The sequence below is a fragment of the Grampus griseus genome (assembly GCF_964374135.1).
Source record: "Grampus griseus genome assembly, chromosome: X".
Taxonomy (NCBI): Eukaryota; Metazoa; Chordata; class Mammalia; order Artiodactyla; family Delphinidae; genus Grampus; species Grampus griseus.
The window spans coordinates 9,869,964-9,895,596 of NC_138999.1; the positions used below are offsets into that span (position 1 = coordinate 9,869,964).

Consider the following 25,633-nt stretch of genomic DNA (forward strand, 5'->3'; position numbering starts at 1 on the left):
TAAAATGAAGCTCAATTAACTTCCTCACGTTTCCATCTTTGCCCTGGTTGGGTATTCCTGTGCTGCTTAACTTGCTGGACTCTTCTGCTTGAATTATGTATGCCGTATCCAGCTCTCTTAGATTCACTGAGGGCACCAGAGTCTTTATCTTTGATCTAATTTCCAACCCAAGTGACTGATCCAACCCACGTGAAAAGGAAATTCCCCTGGGCAGCCTCAGATTATATGTAATTACCCGAGAAATCGGCTAATTCCACCTTCACCTTGCCTCTCAAGAAAGCGAACTCTTTAATGACCAATTTTCACGGAAAGGAATTAGTTTAATATTCATCTTCATTGGGTCCACGTGAAGTTGACTTCTGGTTTTCATTTTATTGCCTATTGTTATGAACTTGTTGTTTTTTAGATATTTTGTACATTTCAGGCCATTATCAGTCCATGAATTTTGCTGTTCACGCTGTCCCACTTTTGATAAGATGTAACCACGTTAAGCCTGCTCCCTGATCCTGTAGACACACCCGTCCCTGTCTTGGAACGAGCTGACGCAGGGTGTCTTGGCTCATGTTGTCCATCCCCTGCCCCAGACCCTGGACCTGCTAGATCTCCAAGGACCCTGGTTCCTTTCAGTGGGAGATAGCATTTATACCAAACTCCGTACTCTGAAAACTGGTCATTAAAAGGAAGAAAACGAAACTTTTGTCTTGATTTTCTAGTACAAACTATATTTTAGGGTAACCACGTATAGCTGTAGGAGATGAAGGGATGCTCTTCTTTACTGGAGAATTCCAGTGAATATTTGTAGACAGGAAAGGATGATAGAATTAGAAAATCAGCATTTGCAAGGGTAGAAAAGAGCCTTACAATGAAGGAATCAGACCATCACCACCTTAAATCAATAGTATCCTCAATATCCCTAGTAGCAGGACAACCTGACATAATATATTAGATGTGATCATGGTATTGGAGTCATAAAGAAATGTCCTTATCTTTTAAAATATCTCTTATTGAGATGTAATTCACATGCTATTCAGTTTATTCATGTAAAGTATAAAATTCCATGGCTTTTAGTATATTCACAGAGTTGTGCACCCATCTCCATAGTCAATTTTAGAACATTTTCATTACCCCCAAAGAAACCCCACACGCCTTAGCCGTCACCCCCTAGACCCTCCATCCTCCCATCCCCCAGCCCTAGGTAACCCTTAATTTACTTGTCTATGGATTTGCGTATTCTGGACACGGAATCGTGCAATATGTGGTCCTTTGTGTTTGACTTCTTTCACTTAGCATATACTGTTTTCGAGGTTCATCCATGTCACAGCACGTATCAGAACTTCATTCCTTTTTATGGTTGAATAATATCCCACTGTATGGAACGATCACGTTTTGTTTATCCACTCCTCAGTTGATAGACATCTGGGTTGTTTTCATCTTTTGGCTATTGGGAATAGTGCTGCTGTAAACACTCATGTAAACTATGTCTCTGAGTACTTGTTTTCAATTCTTTTGGCTATATACTTAGGAGTAGAATCGCTGGGTCAGGTGGTAGTTCTGTGTTTAACTGACGAACTGCCAGATTGTTTTCCAAAGAAGCTGCACCATTTTACATGCCTACCAGCAGTATACGAGGGTTCCAGCTTCTCCACATTCCCACCAACACTTGTCATTATCTGTCTTCTTGACTATAGCCAACCTAATGGGTGTGAAGTGGAATCAGTATGGTTTTCATTTGCTGATCATCTTTTCGTGTATTTATTAGCCATTTGTATATTTTCTTTGGAAAAATATGTATTCAGATCCTTGGCCTACTTTTTTTTTCATTCTTTTAATGGACTTGACTTTTTTAGAGCGGTTTGGGGTTCACAGTAAAATCAAGTGGCAAGTACAGGGAATTCCTGCATACCTCCACATACGCATAGCCTCTTCAACTATCAACATTCTGTACCAGAGTACTACATTTGTTCCAATTGATGAACCAACAGTGACGCATCATCATCAACCTAAGTCAATAATTTACATTAGGGTTCACTCTATGGGTTTGGACAAACGTATAGACATGTATCTACCATTATAGTATCATACAGAATAGTTTCACTGCCCAAAAAATCCTCTGTGCTCTACCTATTCATCCCTCCCTCCCCCTAACCCCTGGCAACCACTGATCATTTTACTGTCTCCGCAGTTTTGCCTTTTCCAGAATATCATACAGTTGGAATCATATACTATGTAGCCTTTTCCGTCTCTTTTAATTAGTAATGCACATTTGAGGTTCCTTTGTGTCTTTTCATGGCTTGAGAGCTCATTTCTTTGTATCACTGAATAATATTCCACTGTCTGGGTGCAGCACAGTTTATGTATCCATTCACCTACTGAAGGACATCTTGGTTGCTTCCACGTTCTGGCAGCTATGAATAAAGATGCTGTAAATGTCCATGTGCAGGTTCCTTTGCCCGTTTTTGAATTATTTGTCTTTTTATTGAGTTGTGGGCACGTTTATACATTCTAGATACAAGTCCTTCATCAGATATATGAATTGCAAACATTTTCTCCCATGCTTTGGGTTGCCTTTTCATTTTCTTGATGGTATCCTTCGAAGCACAAAAGTTTTTAATTTTGATGTCCAGCTTATCTATTTTTGTTGCTGCTGTTGCTTGTGCTTTTGGTGTCATAATAAAGAAATCATTGCCTAATCCAAGGCCATGAAGATTTATACCTATGTTTTCTTGTGAGAATTTTATAGTTTTAGCTTTTACATTTAGGGTTTTGATCCATTTTGAGTTAATTTTTATACATTATGTGATATCCATATCTTTTTATAGATGCAGACTAATTTTTTTTTCTTTTTTTGCGCTACGCGGGCCTCTCACTGCTGTGGCCTCTCCCGTCGCGGAGCACAGGCCCCGGACGCGCAGGCTCAGCGGCCATGGCTCACGGGCCCAGCCACTCCGTGGCATGTGGGACCTTCCCGGACCGGAGCATGAACCCGTGTCCCCTGCATCGGCAGGCGGACTCTCAACCACTGCGCCACCAGGGAAGCCCAGCAGACTAAATAATTTTGAGTTGAATATACGATGATTGTAATTTAGAACACTTCAGAAAAAAACAGATGAAGCAAATATAGCACAATTGTGACAGCTGCCAAATCTAGGTGATCGGTTTATGGGTGTTCATTTTACTCTCCTCTCTGTTTAAAAAATATTTTTCTTTAAATAATAGAAAGTAAAAGATATAGAAATAAAAATCGGAAAAATACTTGATTATGAGTGAAAATGCCACTACTTGAAGAATAAACTTGCATCCACTTTAACTTAAATTATTTATAAACATTAGCATTTTATAATTAGCTGTAAAGTGTCAGACTCCTAATAAAAACACCTGATAGAATGGATGCATCAGGGTGTCTTGGCATTGCTCTTAGGAACCAGTGTTCTAGAGCTTCTCACTCTAATATGGCAACTACCAGTCACATGCGGATGTTGAACACTTGAACTATGGTAAATCTAAACTGAGATGCGCTGTAGGTGTAAAGTATACGTCATACTTCAAACACTTGGTATGAAAAAACTGGAAAATATCTAATGAATAATTTTAATATTCATTACAAGTAGGAGTAATAATGTTTGGGGATATATTAGGTTAAAGTGTATTGTTAAGATAACTTCAGTGGTTTCTTTTTACTCTTTTTAAATATGGCTACTAAACATGTAAATTACATACATGGCTTGCATTACATTTCTTTTGGACAGCACTGTTCCAGAGAACAAAGGGCTGAGCTAGAAGGTCTGCATTCTAATCCCCTTATTGCCTTTTACTAGCCATGTGACTTCGGGCCATTTCTTCCATTTCTCAGCCCTAGGATAGTTGAAAATAAATTCATTCAGAAAATATTTAGAGCTCTCACTATACAGAAAGAACCTGGCTAAGTGATGCGGGGAATACAAGATGTGAAACTGTTCATAAACTCAAATGAGCGCTTTCCCATTTCAGCCCTATCCATGAGTCAATGAAGACAGAAGTCAACAATGGAAATATCTTATCATTTTAATTTTCTCCACTAACATTTTATCTTAAAGTAATGAATATTTTATAATATGTTCATGGTCTAAGATTTTATGTACACGTAGTAGATGTTCTTTTCATCCTCTGGGTCTTGAGTCTTTGAACGTGTGTTCCATTTTCTTGGGGGCTTCCTCAACTCCACGTTCTGTCCAAGAAGTCAGTGCACTGGGGTAGACAGCTGGTGGACTGGTGGACCTAATATTCATGCCCTTATGTTGTCCCATACCACTTTGACGCTGGTCTTGGCCATGTGACTTGCTTTGGCCAATGGGACATTAGCAAACAGGATAAAAGCAGAGGCTGGATGAGCTCTTGCTCATTGAGGCTTATCTTCTTAGAACCCTCTTTCTTGGAACCCTGCAGCCATGCTGTGAGGAAGCCCAAGCAGCTCCAAGGAAAGGCTCATATGGAGGAAGAAAGGGACAGTGGTTTGTTCAGACAAGTGGTTCTTAACCTGGGGTGATTTTACTCCTTAGGGGACATTTAGCAATGTCTGGAGACACTTTTGGTTGTCACAACTGGTGGGGAGGTGCTACTGGTAGAGGCCAGGAATGCTGCTAAACATCCTACAAGGAACAGGACAGGGCCCACAACAAAGAATTACCCAGCCCAAATGTCAGTAGTGCCAAGGCTGAGAGGCCCGCTCTAGACCAAGGTCCCCACAACCTGGATGCTGTGGATCAAGGATAAAGGGGCTTGGGAGAGAAAGTGTTCACGCTTAAATAAAGAGCAGCTTTCTGGACAGTCTGCTGCTCATGGTGATTTTAGATGACTCTCATCCATCCCAGTGGGACATTTCCCCTGTTTACCCTCAGCATTTAAGCATAGTAACTCATCAAAGTGTTGTACCAACAACCATTTTATTAGTTGCCCCAACCCAGATATTGCTTCTCCCTGGTAGTATTGAAGTCATGGTTTGTGACAATTCAATCATAGCTTCCAAGTGCCCGACCATAAACAGACTTGGAGGACAGGGGCTTTAACGTCTACTGTTTTATAGAGTCCGTCCGTTTTGTTATCAAAGAACTGCAGCCCCACCATGCCAACAAGAAGCCACTTTCCCTCTGAGAAGAATGTGTATATATTTTGTCTATGAGAGAAATTTTAAGGACATAAAAATTATAGTAATACTGTTGCTAGTAAATTTTATTAGGAGAATTTAAAATAATTACATTGGCAGACTCATTCAATAAAAATTTTAAACATGTTTGAGTATGAGTATAAATCTCATTGCTATGGTAATTATCCATAGAATACATATAAGAAGGCACTGCAAGAAGGGGTTTCCCCCCCCCCCAAATTAATAGAGCACATATACATCTCCCGGCGGAATGAAAATGGGGCAGAGGTGCTGCCATAACTAACGCTTCGGACAGTTTTTTGGTAAGCAGGCAGATGCAGGAGTTTAAAAGAAACACGTGATGTGCTAGGCAGTCTGATTTGCAAAGTACATGGACCCAGATGAAAAATTCCAATGATATGAATAATCCCAACAATCCCCCAAATCCCCAAAATATGAAGTCAGATTAGAGTAGGCTACAACCCACCTGCGAGTGGCCTTGTTGATGGAGAGCCAATTCTTGGCAACATTAGGTAAAACCCAGCCATTTATCCAACCTGTTTAATCTGTTTTCATTGAGGAACGTTAAACTGTGACCAGCATCATCAACGTGCGAGCCCTCCAAGCCCATGGAACACATTCCCTTCCCCAACATTTGGTTTGTGCCCAGAGGTTGTTTTGGGAGTGTATTTGCTTCTTGAGAAAGGCTTTTTGCTCCTGTCTGCAGGGAGGGAAGGGAAAGCGGGGCCTCCAGGGACGTGGAGGGCTTCGGCTGGGGGCCACCGGGGCGGACTGCGTTCCTGGGGTCAGGCCTTTGAGAAAGCGACAGGCAGGAGGTTGTGAAAGCTGGCACGAGGACCACCACATCTACCTAAAAGTGAGGAATCTGGAGGGGCCTTTGTTCGATCGCACATCACATCGAGAGCAACCTTGCCCCCTCCACCTGGGGTCAGGGCTCAGATGGTCACTGGCGCTGTGAATTTTTCAAGAACCCTGGACAGTTCTTTTCTTTGACTAAGGACTGGATGGTAAATAATTTAGGCTGTGAGGGCCAAGAGGCAAAATGGAGAGGATATTATGTAGGTACTTATATAACAAGAGAGAAAAAATTCACAATGTTTTTATTAATGAAATTCAAACTGTAATAATAGAGTATATTTTTTGCAGTACACACCCACTAATGAGAGGAAAGGAGTTCCTTTCTGAAGGGGATAATGTGTCTCTTAATTGGGGTTCAATGGTATTGTAGCTATTATCACATACATACACAAATGTTCAAGTGTAAAATAATGCTTAGCTCTCTCGTACAAACAGGCAGCATGTGGATCTGGCCTGCAGGCCAGCTTGCAGACCCTTGTGATCTGCACCAGTGATCTGCAGTGGGTTTGGGGGTATTCCAGGATGGGGGTCGCTCCTGGTTGCGAGGCACCTTCATCGCCCCTCCCTCACCCTCCCTCTGTGCCCAGTTAACCTGGTTCATTGACTCTCCCCCGCGAAGCAGGACAGAAAGGTCAGGATTAGGGCCTGGAGCTCTCCCACGGAGCCAGGCCCTCCAGGGTTTCTCATCCTACAGCCCTCGGTGTGTAGCAGCCCACGCCTCGCAGCACCCGCCTCGCAGCACCCTCGGGCTCTTCCTCCAATCCTCCCCCCTCCCTCTCTCGCTCCTCCAGCTACTCCTCCCGCCCCCATCCGCTCCAACACCCATTCCCCTCCCGCCCCCCTTCCTCCCTTTCCCTTCCAGCTCCTCCTCCCCCGCCCCGCTCCCCCAGTTCCGCCTCCTGCAGCTCCTCCTCCGGGGCCTGTTGCGGCACTTTCCCACTCCACCTCCGCCTCCAGCTCCTCCTCCCTCAGCTCCGCCCCTCCAGCTCCTCCTACCCGGCCCGCGGCTGCGTCTTCCCGCTCTTCCCACCCCGCAGCGCCTCCTCCCTCAGCTCCGCCCCTCCAGCTCCTCCTACCCGGCCCGCGGCTGCGTCTTCCCGCTCTTCCCACCCCGCAGCGCCTCCTCCCTCAGCTCAGCTCCTCCAGCTCCTCCTACCCGGCCCGCGGCTGCGTCTTCCCGCTCTTCCCACCCCGCAGCGCCTCCTCCCTCAGCTCCGCCCCTCCAGCTCCTCCTACCCGGCCCGCGGCTGCGTCTTCCCGCTCTTCCCACCCCGCAGCGCCTCCTCCCTCAGCTCAGCCCCTCCAGCTCCTCCTACCCGGCCCGCGGCTGCGTCTTCCCGCTCTTCCCACCCCGCAGCGCCTCCTCCCTCAGCTCCGCCCCTCCAGCTCCTCCTACCCGGCCCGCGGCTGCGTCTTCCCGCTCTTCCCACCCCGCAGCGCCTCCTCCCTCAGCTCAGCCCCTCCAGCTCCTCCTACCCGGCCCGCGGCTGCGTCTTCCCGCTCTTCCCACCCCGCAGCGCCTCCTCCCTCAGCTCAGCTCCTCCAGCTCCTCCTACCCGGCCCGCGGCTGCGTCTTCCCGCTCTTCCCACCCCGCAGCGCCTCCTCCCTCAGCTCAGCTCCTCCAGCTCCTCCTACCCGGCCCGCGGCTGCGTCTTCCCGCTCTTCCCACCCCGCAGCGCCTCCTCCCTCAGCTCAGCTCCTCCAGCTCCTCCTACCCGGCCCGCGGCTGCGTCTTCCCGCTCTTCCCACCCCGCAGCGCCTCCTCCCTCAGCTCAGCTCCTCCAGCTCCTCCTACCCGGCCCGCGGCTGCGTCTTCCCGCTCTTCCCACCCCGCAGCGCCTCCTCCCTCAGCTCAGCTCCTCCAGCTCCTCCTACCCGGCCCGCGGCTGCGTCTTCCTGCTCTTCCCACCCCGCAGCTCCTCCTCCCTCAGCTCTGCCCCTCCAGCTCCGCCTCCGGGACCCGCGGCTGCGCTTTCCCACTCTTCCCACCCCGCAGCTCCTCCTCCCTCAGCTCCACCGCCTCCAGCTCCTCCTCCCCCAGTCCCGTCCCTCCCGCTCCTGTCTCCCAGCTCCGCCCCTCCAGCTCCGCCCCCTCCATCTCCTCTTAGCTCCGCTCCTGCCGGTGTCTGCCAGTCGCGCTTTCCAGCTCTCGCTACAGGGTTCCGTGTTACCGCCGCCTCCGCCGCCCCGCGCCGCTTGGAGCCCCGCGCCTGACCATGCCCAACATCGTGCTCTTCAGCGGCAGCTCACACCAGGACCTGTCTCAGCGCGTGGCCGACCGGCTGGGCCTGGAGCTGGGCAAGGTGGTCACCAAGAAGTTCAGCAACCAGGAGACCAGGTGGGGGCCGGGCCGGGGAGGGCGCTGGGCGCGCGGCTGCGGTGCCGGGCCGGCGCCGGCGCTTACCTGGGACCCCCTCCGCGGCCGCCCGCTCCGCCTTCCGGGGCGGGACGGCCACTACGCGGCCTCCGCGCCACCGCCGCGGCGTCCGGGAGAAGCCGAAGAGGGCGGCCCCAGCCCGGAAGAGCGACCTCCGGGCGGTCACAGGGCACGGGAGGAGGTAGGCGCAGCTGGCGGGAACCGCGGGGCACGCGGGGAGGGACGGCCCGGGGCGAGCGCGTTCCTGCCTGGCCGATCCCAAACCCCGTGCGCGCGAGGGAACGTCCCGCCCACGTCCCCAGCCCTGGCTGCGCGCTGGATTCGCCTGGGGCCGTTGAAAGTGCCTCTTACCCGCCCTGCCCCAGAGATTCCGGTCCGAGGGCTGCGGGGTCGGCTTTTTAAAAGCTCCCAGGTGACAGTCCTGAGCTGCCAGAGTGCAGACTTCTGAGTTCTCCAGAGGCTGTGGTCCTGCAAAGGGTTTAAAGAACCTGAGAACTCCAGGGCCCACGTGCTGGGATCCCCTGTGCTAACTTTTCTGCTTCAGAGATGATGGACTTTTTCTTTTCAGCTTCTTCGTCTTCCTGCGACTCTGCTGTGTCCCGTAGCAAGGCCATGGCTTGAATGTAACTGCTGCCCATGTCTCAGGTCCACAGGAAGCGGTCGCCTCTGTCCAGTGAAGTCAGGCTGGTGGCCCCCTCTGAAGCCGGACCAGCAGCTCCTTTTTTTCCACTTTCCTGAGTCCACGCAGCTCTTGACTAATTACAAGTTGGTCCCATTTCTCCCCCCACTTAAATATCTTCCACTGTACTCACTTACTGATCTTCTTTTTTTTTTTTAAGTTACCGATCGTTTTGATATCTTTGGCAAAGATTCAGTTCGGGCAACATTTCCAACAAGCGGTGCTGGAACAATTGTTGGCAGCTGCAAAAAAACCCAAAAAAAGTCCATCCATACTTCCCACCATTTCAAAAATGAACTTGAAATGGATCGCAGGCCTAAATGTAAAACCTAGAACTAGAAATTTCTAGGAGAAAACATCGGAGGAGAATCTTGATGCCCTTGAGGTGGGCAAAGATTGCTTAAATACCGAGGGGTTATTATTATTACATGGAGAGAAGGTGGAGGTTGCTGTTTTCAGCTTGTTAGGATATGGGAAACCCTTATTCCAGGTGGGAAGTCACCACTGCATAACCCTGATGATAATATAAGTGAAGAAACATTTGTGAATGAGTATCAGGTGGTGTTACTGCACGAGTCCTTCAGCTAAAGAATTCCACTTGGCAGAGTTTTATCCAGAGGTCTCAGAGGAAGTCCAGGGCTCTGGAGAAGGATAGTGTATTTATGTTTGAATGCCACAATATCTGGCAGTCCTGTTCAAGTTGCAGTAGCTTTCAGAAGAATGGGATGATAGTTTGTCTCCTGGCGGCAGTGTCATATAAGTCAAGGAAAAATTTTTATTTGGTTTTGAGTATTTTATAACTACCACTCGATAATTAGAAATCATGAGGTGTGAGAAACCACTCAGCCTGAAGTCTGGGAATTGCTATATAGTTACATTTTATGTTTTTAATATCTAGACTATAAAAGGTTAACTTCCTGACTTTTCTCTTTCCCATGAACTGTCTAGGCCCGGAGGTTGATTCTTTTATAAGGAGGACTGTATCAGATACTGCACTAGTGATCCGGTTTTTACCGTGGGGTCCTAGAGGTGAGAAGCAGAAGGGCAAAGGAAGAGATAATTGATACAATTCATGTCCAGGGGCCCCTTCCTGAACCTCTCCCTGAACCAAGACGAGAAATCTGGTGTGGCGCCTGGTCCTCAACTCCTCCTATTACCCATTTTAAAAACACTAATTGGACACAGAGCCTCATGATTTTACCTTCTCATCTCTAAATTATTTAAGGTCTGCAGGGAGACATTGGCTCCAGCTTTACAATTGACCACTGAAGGAGCACAGTGATGTCCTAGGACAGCACTGATGATGGTGTCTGAAAGTCTACTGTAACCCATTATGTTGGTCAGTGAACATGCCCAGAGCAGCTAGCTGGATCCTGAGACCCAAAGTTCTGGTTATCTGTTGTGTAACAAGTCACCCCAGAGCTCAACGGCTTGAAACTAATTGTTTATTTGATTCTCAGACCTGCAGTTTGGACAGGGCTCAGCAAGGAAGGCTTGTTTCTATCCTGTGTGGTGGAGGGGCTGGAGGGTCCACTTCTAAGCTGGCTCACTCACATGGCTGGTAAGTTGGCACTAGCTTTGGCCTGAGAGCTTGGTTAGGAACCTCAGCATCTCTCCCCACAGGGCTGCTGGAGCTTCCTTATTAGAGCGTGGAAACTGAGGTCCAAGCACAAGGATTCCAAAACACAGGAAGTGGCAGCTCCCAGTCTATTAAGGCCTGGGCCCCAAAGTCAGTGCATTGTCACTTCTGTCGCACTGTGTTGTCAAGCACGGAGTCCTCCCAGATCCGGGGAAGAGGCCATAGACTGCACTTCTTGATGGGAAAAGTGTTAGTCTGTGGCCCGTCTTTTAATTACCACACCCATTCGTTGGTGGCTCAGATAAACTCATCAGCCTTCTTATTTCAGGGTCAGTAAAGAGCAGTGGACGCTGCCTCCTGGCCACAGTTTTTAAAAGACCTAGAGTAAAGATCAGTCGCAACCATCTTTATGAGTAGAAGCAGGAATAGCTTTGGGGAAAAGTTGCCATGGTGATTGTATGTATTTTCTGTCTTCCCCTGGACTGCTAGTCATATGGGGATTGAGGTTCCTTAGAAAAACTAGGCCAGAGAAGCTGAAATTCGGGGATTAAACAGTCATAACACCAGCAGTTGTTGGCAAACCTTTTCTGTAAGGGGCAGACAACATTTTAGCCTTCGTGGACCCATGGTGGCTCTGCTGCTGTTAGGTCTTACAGTTCTGTAGGTTAGAAGTGCATCATGGGTCAGTGTTGCTTTCTGGAGGCTCTAGGGGAGAATCCATTACCTGCTTTCCCAGCTCTCAGGGGCTGCCTACTTTGCTTGGCTCTTGGCCCGTTCTTCCATCTTCGGGACCAGCCACATAGCACGTCTCTGACCCTACGTCAGTCCTCACATCTCTTTCTCTGACCTCTTTTCTCTCCCTCTTCCATTTTTAAGGACCCTTGTAATCACACTGGGCCAACTACAATAATCAAGGGTAATCTCCCTGTTTTACGGTCACCTGACTAGTAGCCTTAATTCCATCTGCCACCTTGCTTCCCCTTTGCCCTATAAACGAACATATATATTCAAAGGTTCTGGGGATTAGGACATAGACGTCTTTGGGAGGCCATTATTCTGCCCACCCCATTCTCAGCTCACGGGCTATTATTGACCCCTGAGCTTTATGATACTGTGATTTCCAGATTGACTTCACCTCGCAGTTGATGTGATGTTCACGAAGGAATTACACGTAGCTCCTTAGTACTCGGATCGGAGGGAGTATGTAGAATTCGGTCTGTCACATGCTCATCCCGAGGTTGGCATCGTACTCTTTCCATCCATGGCAGAGCACGTGCGAGGTTAAGACCCACTGTTAATCAAAACTCATTTTCAGATCCTGTCAACTTGAAAAATGGCATTTTTGTCTTCTAATTATTCTGTTTAAAGTTGAGTAGAAGCTTCTATTGATTCAGATAGACTGCTATATGGTATTCGAAATGCCATTTGTGTTTACATTTTCTTAAGAAATAATTAGCTCTTTTAATAAAACAATACCATTGGGTATAATGGGTTTCTGATTGCAAGAGACGGGATACAGGTAACTGTGTATGTATGCCAGTGTTGTGCTGACTCGTTCTCTTGTTGAACCCCCAGAATCCTGTACCTGAAATACAGAAGCTTCCTGGTAGGCAATTTTCAAAGACTTTAGCTCCTATTTGCTTTCTCAAGAAGCTACTGGAGGATGCCCATCAGTAAAACAAGGAAGTGCACCAAGAAAGGGTACAGAAAGTGGGAACTCGAGGGCAGGAAAGGGGTGGAAGCAATCCCCAGGAGACAGCTGTGCACAGCTGGAAAGAGAAGGCAGCTCAGGGAGAGCCTCGGGCAGGCCGAGGAATGGAGATCACGCTCGAGGCCTTTGACGTTGACATTGTGGGATTTAGTTTGTTAGCCAAGTGTTGAGGCTGCCATTTGTATGCAGTACTCGGAAAACTTAGTAGTTGAAGAGGTTGGATAATTTCCTCCAGGGTAAACAGACCCCCAAAAGTTGTGCATAGAAGGGCAATACGAACTTGGTTTTCAGTTTACTGAATGACTCAGCTCTGAATGGCACTGACACAGTTAAAATTGTAGCTCTCAGATTTAGTTGGAAAATGCTGATCGATGTGAGGAAGATGGCAAGATGAGATGGGAAGGCTGCACACGGGTGCGGGCGACGGGTTGGGGAGGAGATAGGGGTCAACACGTGATGCCTAGGATGAAAAATCCAGATGAACGGGCTTCCCTGGTGGCGCAGTGGTTGAGAGTCCTCCTGCTGATGCAGGGGACACGCGTTTGTGCGCCGGTCCGGGAAGATCCCACATGCCGCGGGGCGGCTGGGCCCGTGAGCCATGGCCGCTGAGCCTGCGCGTCCGGAGCCTGTGCTCCGCAACGGGAGAGGCCGCAACAGTGAGAGGCCCGCGTACCGCCAAAAAAAAAAAAAAAAATCCAGATGAAGCAATACAAACGTAAGGGAGGGACTTTGAAAATAAATATCTAAAGACTATGTCAAGAGTTGAAATTGGCTGCCTCTGCGCTGTTTATTTGTTTTAAGCCTTACAGAACGGATTGGAGTTTTTTAAGCAATGTGTTATGTGTAACGTTAACGAAAGTGAAAAACTAAAATACAGTATTGAGCCAAAAAGAGTTAATGTAACAGGCCTGAGACAATTTCTGAAGAGCATATGGGATCCCCTCATATATGGAAAAGGTCCCTTTGCAAGGTGGCCCTTGGCTGGCTTCTGGGAGCTTAGCTTTCGTGAGGTTTCACGCCATTCCCTGTGGGAATAGCTCACTGCTGAACGGTGTAAACCACGTGGTTAACACCGAGTCCCTGGCCCCCCGTAAAACCCCAGGCACTGAGTCTCTAATGAGCTTCCCCGGGAGACAGTGCTTCACATGTGTTGTCACAGCTCGTTGCCGGGGGAATTCACACGTCCTCTGTGACTCCACGAGGGTAAGGACTCTTGGAAGCTTGTGCCTGGTCTCCCCAGACCTCGCCCGTGTGACTTTTCCCTTTGCTGATTTTGTTCTGTCTCCTCTCAGTGGAAGAAGTCATACCCTCGAGGACCACTGCCTGCCAAGTCCTAGGGAATCACAACCCTGGGGGTGGTCACAGGGATGCTTTCCTATTAATGGGTGGCATGTTCCTTCCCCTAGCGTCGAGATTGGCGAAAGTGTGAGGGGAGAAGATGTGTACATCATCCAGAGTGGCTGCGGAGAAATCAACGACAACCTGATGGAACTCCTCATCATGATCAACGCCTGCAAGATCGCGTCATCCTCCAGGGTGACCGCCGTGATCCCGTGCTTCCCCTACGCCCGCCAAGACAAAAAGGACAAGGTATGGGGGCGGGGCTCCTGTTGGAGGAACCTGCTCTGCCTTAACGGCTACGTTGATTTTCTCACTTTGTACCTCTGAATCCCTGGGAAATGCCTGCTCTCTCCTGTCAAGATGGAGTAAATATGCCTTCTCTGGTTGGCTCTACCAAAGGTTTGTCTTTGGACCAGCCATCACGTTAATATTTGTACATATAGAAACAGAGAAAGTGTATTTTTGCAGGTATGAAAATACCATTGCTATAATATAAAATTATTATACTTTACATATAATGAAAGTGGATGAAATTATTGTGTACCTTTGTGGTGGTGAATAGAACTAACACACACACACACACACACACACACACACACACACACACACACACACACACACACACACACACACACACACACACACACACACACACACACACACACACACACACACACACACACACACACACACACACACACACACACCCTGGTGAGTATAAAACACTGGGGGAAGTCCTGAGCAGACCACTGGATTGCATCCATGTCGGGATCCCAGTTGTGTTATCCTACCTTACTTTTGCAAGTGAGAACCTGAGGCAAGGTTGCACCATCTCAGCATTGTTTCTTACAGCTGCATATGAGTCTACAGTTATCTCAAGATACCAAGTTTAATTTATACCGTTATCTCTTTTTAACCTTGCAAGAGGAATGAAGTTAATATTGTTGAATTATTCTTTTTGTAACACTAGCACTGTAGGAGGCTTTGTGAGTTTCTAGAAAAACTGAAGATACGGCCTCTGCCTTCAAGAAAAATCAGAGAAGTTGGAGTTGGAGGGGAACTTGAAAGGGGAATGTATTACTTTGCTGGGCCTGCGAAAACAAATGACCACAAACTGGGAGGCTTACTTAGAATGCCAGAAATGTACTCTCTTGCAGTCCTGGAGGCCAGATGTCAGAGGTCACGCTGCCAGCAGGCTGCAGTCCCTCTGAAGACTCTGGCGGAGCCTTCTTTGCCTCTTCCTGTTTCTGCTGGCTCCTGGCATTCCTTGGCTTCTGGTAGCATCATGTCCATCTCTGCCTGTCTTCACATGGCTGCCTTCCTGTGTCTCTGTGTGTCCTTTTGTCTTTTATAAAAGGACAGTTACTGGATTTAGGGCCCGCCCTAATCCAGAATGAGCTCATCTGGATCTTCACCTTAGTTACATCTGCAAAGACCCGATTTCCACATGAAGTCACAGTCTGAGGTTCTGGGTTGACGTGAGTTTTGGGGATACCATTCAGGCCTCTATGGGGAGCAACTCTTCAGCTGTTGTCCGCCTTGTATTTTATGAATAGATGGTCGGTTCCGCGGGAATCCTTTCAGTTCCATATAACATAAATCCATAAAACATGTATTTATGGACATTGAAATGTGAATTTCAGATAATTGCCACATGCCGTGAAATGTTGGGGTGTGTGTTGGGGGGGCTGTGTGTGTGTCTGTCACTTTGTGACTTGCCTTTAGCTTGTGAGCAGCCCAGACCTGAGGTCCCACCTGCTCCTGTGAAGCATGTGACGTCCCACTTGTCATTTATGGAGCTGCTTTTATTCTAAACTTGATTTGCAAGTTTTATGTGTGTTTCAATTTATTTCTTTTGTCGCATCAGTGTAGTCTGTTGTCGTAGCTCTTCCTCCCATCTGGGTGTTTCTATGGGCTTGTTCAGCATCTTGGTTCTTGTCTGTGGCATAGAGAAGCTCATATCCGGCTACCATTTCTCTTCCATGTAACAGGGGGTTTAGTAAATTCTGTATTCTGTCATTTGTCATCAGATTTTCCTTTTTTTTCTAGTAGCTTTTGCACTTGGCATGAAGATATTTGATACATTGCTTCTTCTTTGGTAAATTCCTCCTTTTATTATTACTTGGCCCTTTCCCACTGTGTAACGATTTGGAACCCTAACTTGTTTTTTGGGTTTTTTTGTTTGGTTTTTGTTTTTTTCTTTTTTTTTTTAAAACCCTAACTTTCTTTTTAACTGATACAAATATTGAGACGCCTGCATTTTTTGTTTGCAAGTATTTGATTGGCAGTTACCTCTTGTTCCAATATTGTATTTTCAAACTTTGTTTCTTATGTTTAATCATAATGAAGTCTTTGTCGCATAGAGAAACTAGCATGGTCTGCATGGCTGGTGTCCTGCCCCCCACACAGGGGATGTGACGGCACTCCTGGCCTCTGGCCTCTACTTGCCAGGATTGCCCTCTGTCACCACGCTGATGAAGAGCCCTCCAGAGCTCTTGCAGCCCCAGTGGGCTTAACTGTTCCCTGGAACCGTGTTGTTCAACTGTCTCTTGATCCCATGTTCCTATTGTTGGACATTGAAATGGGTTTTCTTTTTTTTTTTTTTGCGGTACGCGGGCCTCTCACCGTTGTGGCCTCTCTCGTTGCGGAGCACAGGCTCCAGACACGCAGGCTCAGCGGCCATGGCTCACGGGTCCAGCCGCTCCGCGGCATGTGGGATCTTCCCGGACCGGGGCACGAACCCGTGTCCCCTGCATTGGCAGGCGGACTCTCAACCAGTGCGCCACCAGGGAAGCCCAAGATGGGTTTTCTTTTGGGGGCCATTTTGAGTACCAGTTTCTTTCCTTCCTTTCACTGTTCCTTAGTCGCTTTGCTGTAAGTGTGTTTCTTGGAAACAATATGGTAGCTGCTTTTCATTTTTACTCCAATCAGACAGTTCCACGACTTTCTGAACTTAACCGCTGATGGAAGAGATAAGATGTGGTCACCGTCAGCAGCACAGAAGCAAGGCCATGATAGCAGTTGAGAGATGGCACCAGTAGCAGCAGAGGGAATCTGGAGTTCAGAAATGGTGCGCCGTATTGTTGGAGAAAGCTCATAGCAAAAAAGGAATCACAGAGGGCTGTGTTAGTTTCCAATTGCTACTGTAGTAAATTACTATAAGCTGGGTGGCTTCAAACAACAGAAATGGATTCTCTCATAGTTGTGGAGGCCAGAAGTTGAAAATCAAGGTGCGGCAGGGCCATGCTCCGTCTGGAGGCTCTAGGGAAGGATCCTTCCTGGCCTCTTCCAGCTGCTGGCAACTGCCACGTTGCCTGGCTTGAGGCCGTATCCCTCTGACCTCCGCTTCCATCTTCACGTGGCTTCTCTTGCCTCTGTCGGATCTCCCTCTTTAAGGATACATACCGTAGCATCCAGGGCCCTCTGGGATAATCTCCCCATCTCAGAATCCTTAGTAAAACCACATCTGCAAAGGGCCTCTTTTGAAATAAAGTAACAGTCACACAGGCTCCAGGGGTTAGGACCTGATATCTTTGGGGCCACCATTCAGCCCACTCCAGGGGGCCTTGATAGGTCACTGGTGTGTGAATAAGTGGGTATTTAGGGACAGTTCAAGCTTTGAGATAGTGTCATTATTACATCATTTATCATGTAAGTCAGGCTACTTGAGGGCTTGAAAGGGGATTCTGTGAATAATGATGCCAGGAAACAAGTGTTCACCCAGCTGTCCCAGGTGAGTCTGACTCTTGACCACCCTTTGTAGAGCCTGGCTCTTTGGGACTGACCTCGGAGGCGGCCAGGACATGTCGATTGTTCTGGCACCATCATTTCTGACCTATCTCTAGTCAAGCTGACTCGTGTTGCAGTAAGGAGAGAGACTGTTTCTCTCACCATGCTGCTCGAAAGGGAAATCTTTAATTTTGTCTATCATTTGAGGTGTGCTTTTGGACTTTTTAAATTGCTGCTAATAACTTTTCTAACTACTCATTTCTTTCCCTAGACCAACTGGGCTGGCTTTGTATCAGGAAACTTTTGAAATGAGGGTAGCAAAGGATTTAGTAAGCACCTTAGAGAAATGGCCTGAGCCTATATGTAATTCATGTACCAGCCAGGGCTAGGGATGAGGAAACCCAGGGTGATGGGGGAAAACACTTCTCCCCGCTTTTGGCTTCACTTAGGTAGGCTAAAGGCCACGTAGTGTTCGAATGTGATGGGAAGTCGTCGGCCACACTTGTTCTATGGGCTCAGAAAGAAATTCTCCTCCTCAGCCACTGGAGGAGCCCTGGGGAGCCCCACAGACTTGTCCTTTCCTTCCCATAGGACTGTACTGTCTATGGCATCTAAGACACAATGGAATTCTGCGCAGTCGATCTATTTAGAGTTACCTGCAAAGAAGCGCAGAAAAAGCTAGAGCCTTTTAACCAGATTTAAAGCTTGTTTCATTATTTTTAACCTCACTGCTTGTTTTTAAGCAAGGCTGCACATCTGTCAAATTTTATTTTTGCTTTTATTTGTATGTGCAAGAAACCAGGGACAAGTTCTGACAGTGAAGGAAAGGTTTCATGATGACACGTCAGCACAATGTAATACTAACATGGAAAAAAGATGACAATATAGTATTCATTGTAAAAAGTGTGGTGCAGAGTGGTCTGAGTTTTGGGGTAAGACTTTGGAGCCAAGTGGACTTGGGTTTGACCTTTAGTGCCATTACTTACTCTTGTTCCGTTGTGTCTTTAGTTTCCTCCTCTGGAAGTTAAGGATGGTATTTGGTACTATTTATAAAGTGCTTGGCACACAAGTGGGCAGACTCTTTCCCAAAAGAACTAGGTGTCAGATTGTTGAGGCTTTGTGTCCCACTGGGACTCTGTTGAAATCGCTCCACTTCACCATTTGGTGTGAAAACAGCCATATTTAATATGTAAACGAAGGGGTATGGCCGTGTTCCAATAAAACTTTATTTATGGACATTGAAATATGAATTTCACATACTTTTCAAATGTCACAAAGTACTGCTTTTGATTGGTCTTCAACCACTTTAAAACCTAAAAACCATTCTTAGCTCACAGGTTGTGAAGAAACAGAGCATGGGCTGTCTTGGCCCATGAGCACCAGTCCCCTGACCTCTGCTATAGTGGGTGGTCAATAATTGCTAGTTTCCTTCCCTGCTAAAAACCGTATGATGTGGGCACAGCTGGAAATAATTACTTTTGAGGGGGTAGAAGACTTGGAGCTTTTTTTCCCCCCCAGATTTTCAAGGTTATGTTCTATTTTCAATGATCAAATAGTTTCTTTTGATTTCTTAACTGGAAAAATTGAGGACAGTTGTGCTGACACAAATTTCTACAATCTCGTCAATTTTTAAAGCCTGCGAAGTTTACACTTTTTAGCGGGGCAGCAGCCGATACATTAAATAAAATCTGGACTCTGGAGAGTCTTTGTCGAGGTTGGTCTGGCTCACAAAATATTTGACCTTTATCCGTTTTTCATTAGGGGAGTCGAACGTTTTATTTTCGGTTGCTGTACCTTGACTACCTTTGTTGAAATGTCTTACAAATTTTTCTCTGTCTTGGCTATAAAGTCAGTTGAAACTTGTGGATCATTTTTCCTGCAAGATGCAGTTGGGGGTTGAGGCAAATTGCGAAAGATGGTCCAAAAACCAAATTTGAAAACAGACTTTGAAGAAGGAGATCAGAAAATATGAATTTAAAAATTACCCCTGTGCTTTGGCTCTCAGAAGTAAGAAATGCTCAACGCCATGGAGAGAACGCTATGGAGAGCAGAGGACTCTTCTCGTAGGTTATCAGCTTAGAGAAAGAGCCCCAAATTGATGAGCATTGTGAGTCAGATTCCCAGCTATCAATTTGTTCTTTTTAATTATCTTGGAATTTTGTTAGACTCAATAATTCTCATAGTTAGTGAGGTGAATGACTAAGCCTCGGAAACTTGTTGTTACAGAGATCCTGTTATTAAATATTTATCGAAGAACTGTCATGTGCAAGATACAGAGCCGGGACTGCAGGTGATGTGGAAATCTCCAAAACCAATTCTTTGCCCTTGAGGGACGCATAGTCTAGTTGTGAATTATGCATCCTACATAAAATACCTTCTGATGTCAATCTTTAAGCAGGCGGCATAAGGTGGTCCCATATGGTGGGGACCAAATGCTGTGTCCCTTTAGAAGGGACAGATCATTTCTCTCTAGATTTCTCGGAGTACCTTAAAGTTTGGAGATTGGAACCAGATCTGGAGGATCAAACACATTGGGTCTGCAGAGATGGGGGTGGAATAAGGGTAAGGTGGGTGTGCAGGTGTAGATGGCAAGGCTTAGAGTGTTCTCCGGAAGAGGGAGAGAGCGGGCCCAGTCCCCACTGCAGGGAGGACCCCTCCTGGAGGCGCAGGGATGGCGGTGGGGCAGACCAGGTCTTAGTAGCTAGAGCCGCGCTGGCGGGAGGGCTTTTTATCCCAAAGGCAACGTGGACCAGAGCAGGGGAGCTAACACGATGAAAACGAGACTTAGTTGAGCAGGTTGAACAATTTTTTAAAAATTAGAAAACTGTTTCCCCATAATCTCACTTTCTAGAAACATCTACAGGTAACATTTGGGCTGTTACCTCTCATTCTTTGTGTGTGAAAAAAGTGTGTGTGTGTGTGTGTGTGTATTATCATCAAGTAATAGGTTTCTTTTTTATAAAAGAATGGTGTTATTAGAGAAAATAAAAATAATCTGTTCACATTGTGATATAATTCCTGTGTGTTTTTACATGAATATACTGTGTATGTGTGTGTGTGTATTTAACAGAGATCATTTGTTACTATTTTGAATGAAATCTTTTTTGTTTTCAGCTTTGAGATATAATTGACATGTGACATTGTAAGTTTGAATGAAATCTTCTATTAAGCTTACATTTCCTTTTTTGTGGTGTATAGAAATAACACTGTTTACAGCAAAATGCTGAACTCTTTCCCTAGGTCTAATCATGCCTCTATAATCCCTTGGATTGTTTTGACGTGGACAGAGTTACTGTCCGTCATTTATGGTGTGGAACCTAAAGCTATGGAGAAGTTGGGTACCTTCAGAGAGGATACGGTGTCACGCTGCGTGTGTTTCTCTGAATATCAAATTATCCATCACCTTAAGGTGTTCTTTCTTGGATATGGTTTTTGTCGAATTTGTAACAGCCTTCGCTCCCAGCTGTAGTGCAGAAACTTGTCTTTAGGGCTGGCCTTGGCCTTCAGGGCTCTGCAGGATGCGCCCCTGCCTCTCTCCCGACATGCCCTCACATTCTGTCCTGGACCACTGCCTGTAGCCACGCTAGGATTCGTTCCGTCCCTGGATATGATCTCAGCCTACATAACGTCACATGGGCTGCTCTTGCTGCCACACTGGTCTCCCGCTTCTGCTGGCCTCACCTTAAAAAGCACTTTCCTCAGAGGGGCCTCTGACAACCAGTGTCTTTTAACTTGATGTCCTTCATGCTCTTGTCTGTCTGTCTCTCTCTCTCCCGGGACCTATTATTCTGCACAGTTGTCACAATTGGAATTATATAAATTGTGATGTTACATGTATTTATGTTTAATTATTTGCTTCTTTGATATTTGTTTTCTATACCCAGTGTCAGGCACACTGTCTCACAGTAGTAGATGTAAATAATTAATATTTGGTGAATAAAACGGGATGAGTATCTTCTGCTATTATAAGCTATAAATTTCTTTATTAATAATGAAATCATTTAAATTACTAAGTTTAAATTATTGAAGTATTAATTTTGAATTATTAATGTTAATTTTCTTCAAGTGTAATAAAGCATCTGTGATTCCTCTTTCTTCTATAAATCTTAGTGGGAGAAACCTGGAGGTCTCCATCTCTCCCCTGTTATAAAATCCGTGCCTTTATATTTTAGAGTCGTGCTCCGATTTCGGCGAAACTCGTGGCCAATATGCTCTCGGTCGCTGGGGCGGATCACATCATCACCATGGACCTGCATGCCTCTCAGATCCAGGTTCCAGAATTCTCTTTGTTGTCCTTGGTTATGGTGGGGCCTTAGTGCAAGTGGTTAAATCCTAACGCCCTGTTAAGTTAAATAATTTTTGAAGGAGGTAACACTACATGTGTTTTTAAGTTTGTATATGGCAACTCTTGGATTTTCATCTTTTTTACTGAACTTAGAAATATATTTAATGTTGATATCGCCTGTATCCAGCACCACCTTCCCTCTACTCACTTTTGGAGGAGCAGGAATGGCTTCTTGGTAGTAAACTCTATAATTCCATCTCCACTTCTGGAAAATAATTAGAATGGGAGAGTCGTAATGTAGGTTGTTTAAAACTCTTCATAACTTAGTTCCGTAATCTGGTAAACAGGCCAAATTACACTATGCATACTCTGTGATATAGTGAATGTTGACTTATTTGGCTTATAATAAGGTGTTTAAGAAACAGCAAATCTCTCACCCATTGATCTACGAAACCATTCTCCTATTCCTTAGGATAGAGCTGATCGTAAAATAACAGACCATGTCCCCGTATTGAACTGAAATCTGCTTCTGGAACATATCTGTCTTTTGATTTAATTCTGTTTGAATTAAGAAAAGGGTGTCTGCACAGACATAGAAAAACGGTTACCAAAGGGTAAAGGTGGGGGGGAGATAAATTAGGAGCTTGGGATGAACAGATACACACTACTATATATAAATTAGGTAAACAACAAGATCCTACTATATAGCACAGGGAACTATATTCAGTATCTTGTATAATGGAAAAGGATCTGAAAAAGAATACATATATATATATATATATATATATATATATATATAAAAATAGCTGAATCACTTTGCTGGACACCTGAAAGTAACATAACCTGGTCAGTCAACTATACTTCAATTTTAAAAAAAAAAAGAAAAAAAGGGGAGTCAGTTGAAAAGGCTTCTTTTGAATAAAAAATTCAAGTTTTATCTCATGAAAGAGATCTTTTTAAAAACCCTGCAATAACGTGACACCCGCTTCTCCCCTTAGGGGTTCTTTGATATCCCCGTGGATAACTTGTACGCGGAGCCCGCGGTCCTGCAGTGGATTCGGGAGAACATCACCGAGTGGAGAAACTGCATCATTGTTTCACCTGACGCCGGGGGCGCCAAAAGGTACTGCACAGGCCCAGGCGGCATGAGGCAGATTTAGATTTGTGTGTTTGCCGACTGCTTTTTCCTTTCCATATGTGTTAGATAAGGAAGCATGTCTTCAATTACTGAACAGTTTATTTTGCAAATAAACAAGTAAGTAGCCAACAGGCTTCACCTCCAGAGCAGAGAGCTGTCATCTTTAACATTTCATCATTCATGAAAGAAAAAAAAATACACACAGACGTTTGGTTTCAGCAAAGAATGTTTTGAGGTTTTTTTTGGGGTTTTTTTTGGCAGTACGCGGGCCTCTCACTGCTGTGGCCTCTCCCGTTGTGGAGCACAGGCTCCGGACGCGCAGGCTCAGCGGCCATGGCTCACGGGCCCAGCCGCTCCGCGGCATGTGGGCTCTTCCCGGACCGGGGCACGAACCCGTGTCCCCTGCATCAGCAGGCGGACTCTCAACCACTGTGCCACCAGGGAAGCCCTGTTTTGAGTTTTTTAAGTTTTCATTTCTGATTATAAAAGCAATGAGCCTAATTGGAAAATAAGGCTTTTACTTAACAACACGATTGACCAAGCTAGTTCTTCTTACTACAAACATTTAGAAATGGAAGCCAAGATAGAACAATTTTAAAATGCGTGTCCGCAGAGCAGCCGGAAAGAAAGGGAGGTGTCTGTGGCCCAGAAATAAAGAAGGCTGACGGCCGTGCTCGGGGTGGCCTGGGGTATGGGTGTCAGATCCAGGAAGAGGCGAGTGGCTTGGGAGAGGCTATAATGCCCTCATGGGGGCCTCCAGACAGAAGGGAGATGGCAGGGAGACCCCTCCCTGCAGCCTGGGGAGGAAAGCCAGTCTTTCCCGATGCTGGGAAAATTGACCCCAGGCCACAGAGCCACGGCCGAGGGAGAATTCCACAAGCCCAGCTGTTCAGTAAGCACTCCCCGCTGAAGACCACCTCATTGTGCCTGACTATCCCAGTTAGGAAGCCGAGGGGGCGCAGCCCACCGAGAGCCAGCGCCTGCAGATAACAGGGCGGCGGGCAGCCAGCCCCGTGGGCTCAACAGGACAGTTACTGGGCTGTAAAAGGAGGATGCTGGACGGAAATTGACATGGCACTAAAAGCATCAGAGCGCAGGTGCACTGAATGGCATAAATAATCGTACTGAGAAGCAAATCCAGAGGGCTTTACAGAGACTCAAGGAATTAAAGAGCAATCAGTACAGACAGTTGAGGATCGGGGTGAAGATGAGGGAACGCTGATGCAGAGTGCTTTACTGTGCTCCGAGACTCAGTGAGTCAGAGTCACCTTGTAGAACTGTGCAGCTGCTCTCTGGCGGGGAGAAGAGCGGAATGAAGTTTTAATGCCCGGGCAGGGGCCTCCGTCAGGGAGGGAGAGGTGAAAGAGAGCTCCGTCCACCAGTCCTGTGAGAAAGCAAGGAAGCTCGTAAGTCTGTGCACGCTAGTAAACCTGCCACGAGAGAGTGGTGACCATCAAGCTTGGGGACAACTTTAAAATGCAAATGCCCATCCCTCATCCCTTCCACGGCCAAGCTAAGGACCTAGAATCGAACTTAAAAGCTCCCCTTCGGGTGCAAGCAACCCAGAGTGTTGTCTGCTTAAGGCAACAGGGGAATGAGAGCAACGTTTTGGAGTAATTTCTCTTGGAGATGCTTGCAGTTACTTAGAAACTTACTGAAGTCACACAGTGGCATCTGCAGGCGAATGCACTGGCCTGCTCGAAGGTTAGAGGTGAGCAAGTGGGTTGAGAGGGAGCATAAGGCGTAACTTGTTTTTAGTAACAGCTTTATTGAGATGTAATTCACATACCTCCAATTCACCCATTCAAAGTGCGCAGGTCAGTGGGTTTTGTGTATTCAGAGTTAGGCATCTGTCACCACTGTCTAATTCCAGAACATTTGCAGTCACTCCCCACTCCCTCTCCCTCCAGCCTGTGGCCACCACTAATCTCCATTGTGTCTAGGGAATTGTCTCCCTGGGCGGTTCATATGGATGGATCATAAAATAAGTGGCTTTCATGTCAGGCATATTTCTTTTTTTGACCAGAACAACTTAGTTTGATAGCTAACAGGCCAAAAGAATAATAGATTCCACAAACTTCTGTGGCCTTGTGTTTTTCCATCCCAACCCTATTTTTTTTTTTTTTTTTTTGGTGGTACGCAGGCCTCTCACTGTTGTGGCCTCTCCCGTTGTGGAGCACAGGCTCTGGACGCTCAGGCTCTGTGGCATGTGGGATCCTCCCAGACCGGGGCACAAACCCGTGTCCCCTGCATCGGCAGGCGGACTCTCAACCACTGCACCACCAGGGAAGCCCCCAACCCTATTTTTTATGTATAGGGTGATGTCTCCCATTTCCTTCTTGAGGGACCTCTATTCTTCCCAAAGTCAGAATTATGCTTTTCAAACATATACCCCCCCTTTTTATTTCACACAGATGATGTTATGCTGCACATACTTCTTTGCTGTTTTTTTTTTCAAAGCGTGTTCCGCCTTAGCAACAGTTCCCCAGCTGTGCAGTAGGTCTGCTTTCTTGGTTTTCGCAGCTGGGTGATAGGCCCTTGGGTGCGGATGTAGTGATTCCTTTAACCAGTCTCACGTTCCTCTTTAGTAGGTGCTGTTGTTTATGTTCTTAGGCACATTCCTGCAGCACGACACTCACTTTCACATTTCATATACTTGTACAAGTAGGATGCGTTCTTAGAACTGCTGTTGCCAAGTCCAGGGGCATGAGCTATTTAGGTTTTGATGGACAGGGTCAAAATTTGGTCTTTGAAAGAAGATAGGCTTCGCTGGTGGCGCAGTGGTTGGGAGTCCG

At 46.6% G+C, this 25,633-nt stretch overlaps 1 protein-coding gene across 3 annotated transcripts in view; it reads left to right on the plus strand.

The window, feature by feature from the left end:
* Nucleotides 1–8,097: 8,097 nt before the first annotated feature.
* The window catches only part of PRPS2 (phosphoribosyl pyrophosphate synthetase 2), a gene marked incomplete at its 5' end in the record, with an annotated part of 32,830 nt that continues 15,294 nt past the window's right edge, over nt 8,098–25,633 (plus strand). For 2 of the 3 annotated variants that reach the window (XM_082681945.1, XM_082681944.1), the window contains 4 exons: nt 8,098–8,337; nt 13,752–13,935; nt 21,588–21,686; nt 22,699–22,823. In XM_082681945.1, the coding sequence (XP_082538071.1) occupies nt 8,216–8,337; nt 13,752–13,935; nt 21,588–21,686; nt 22,699–22,823 (530 nt within the window). Of the gene's footprint in view, nt 8,338–10,404; nt 10,617–13,751; nt 13,936–21,587; nt 21,687–22,698; nt 22,824–25,633 lie in introns of those variants that run through there. The other variant, XM_082681946.1, reaches the window with a different exon arrangement.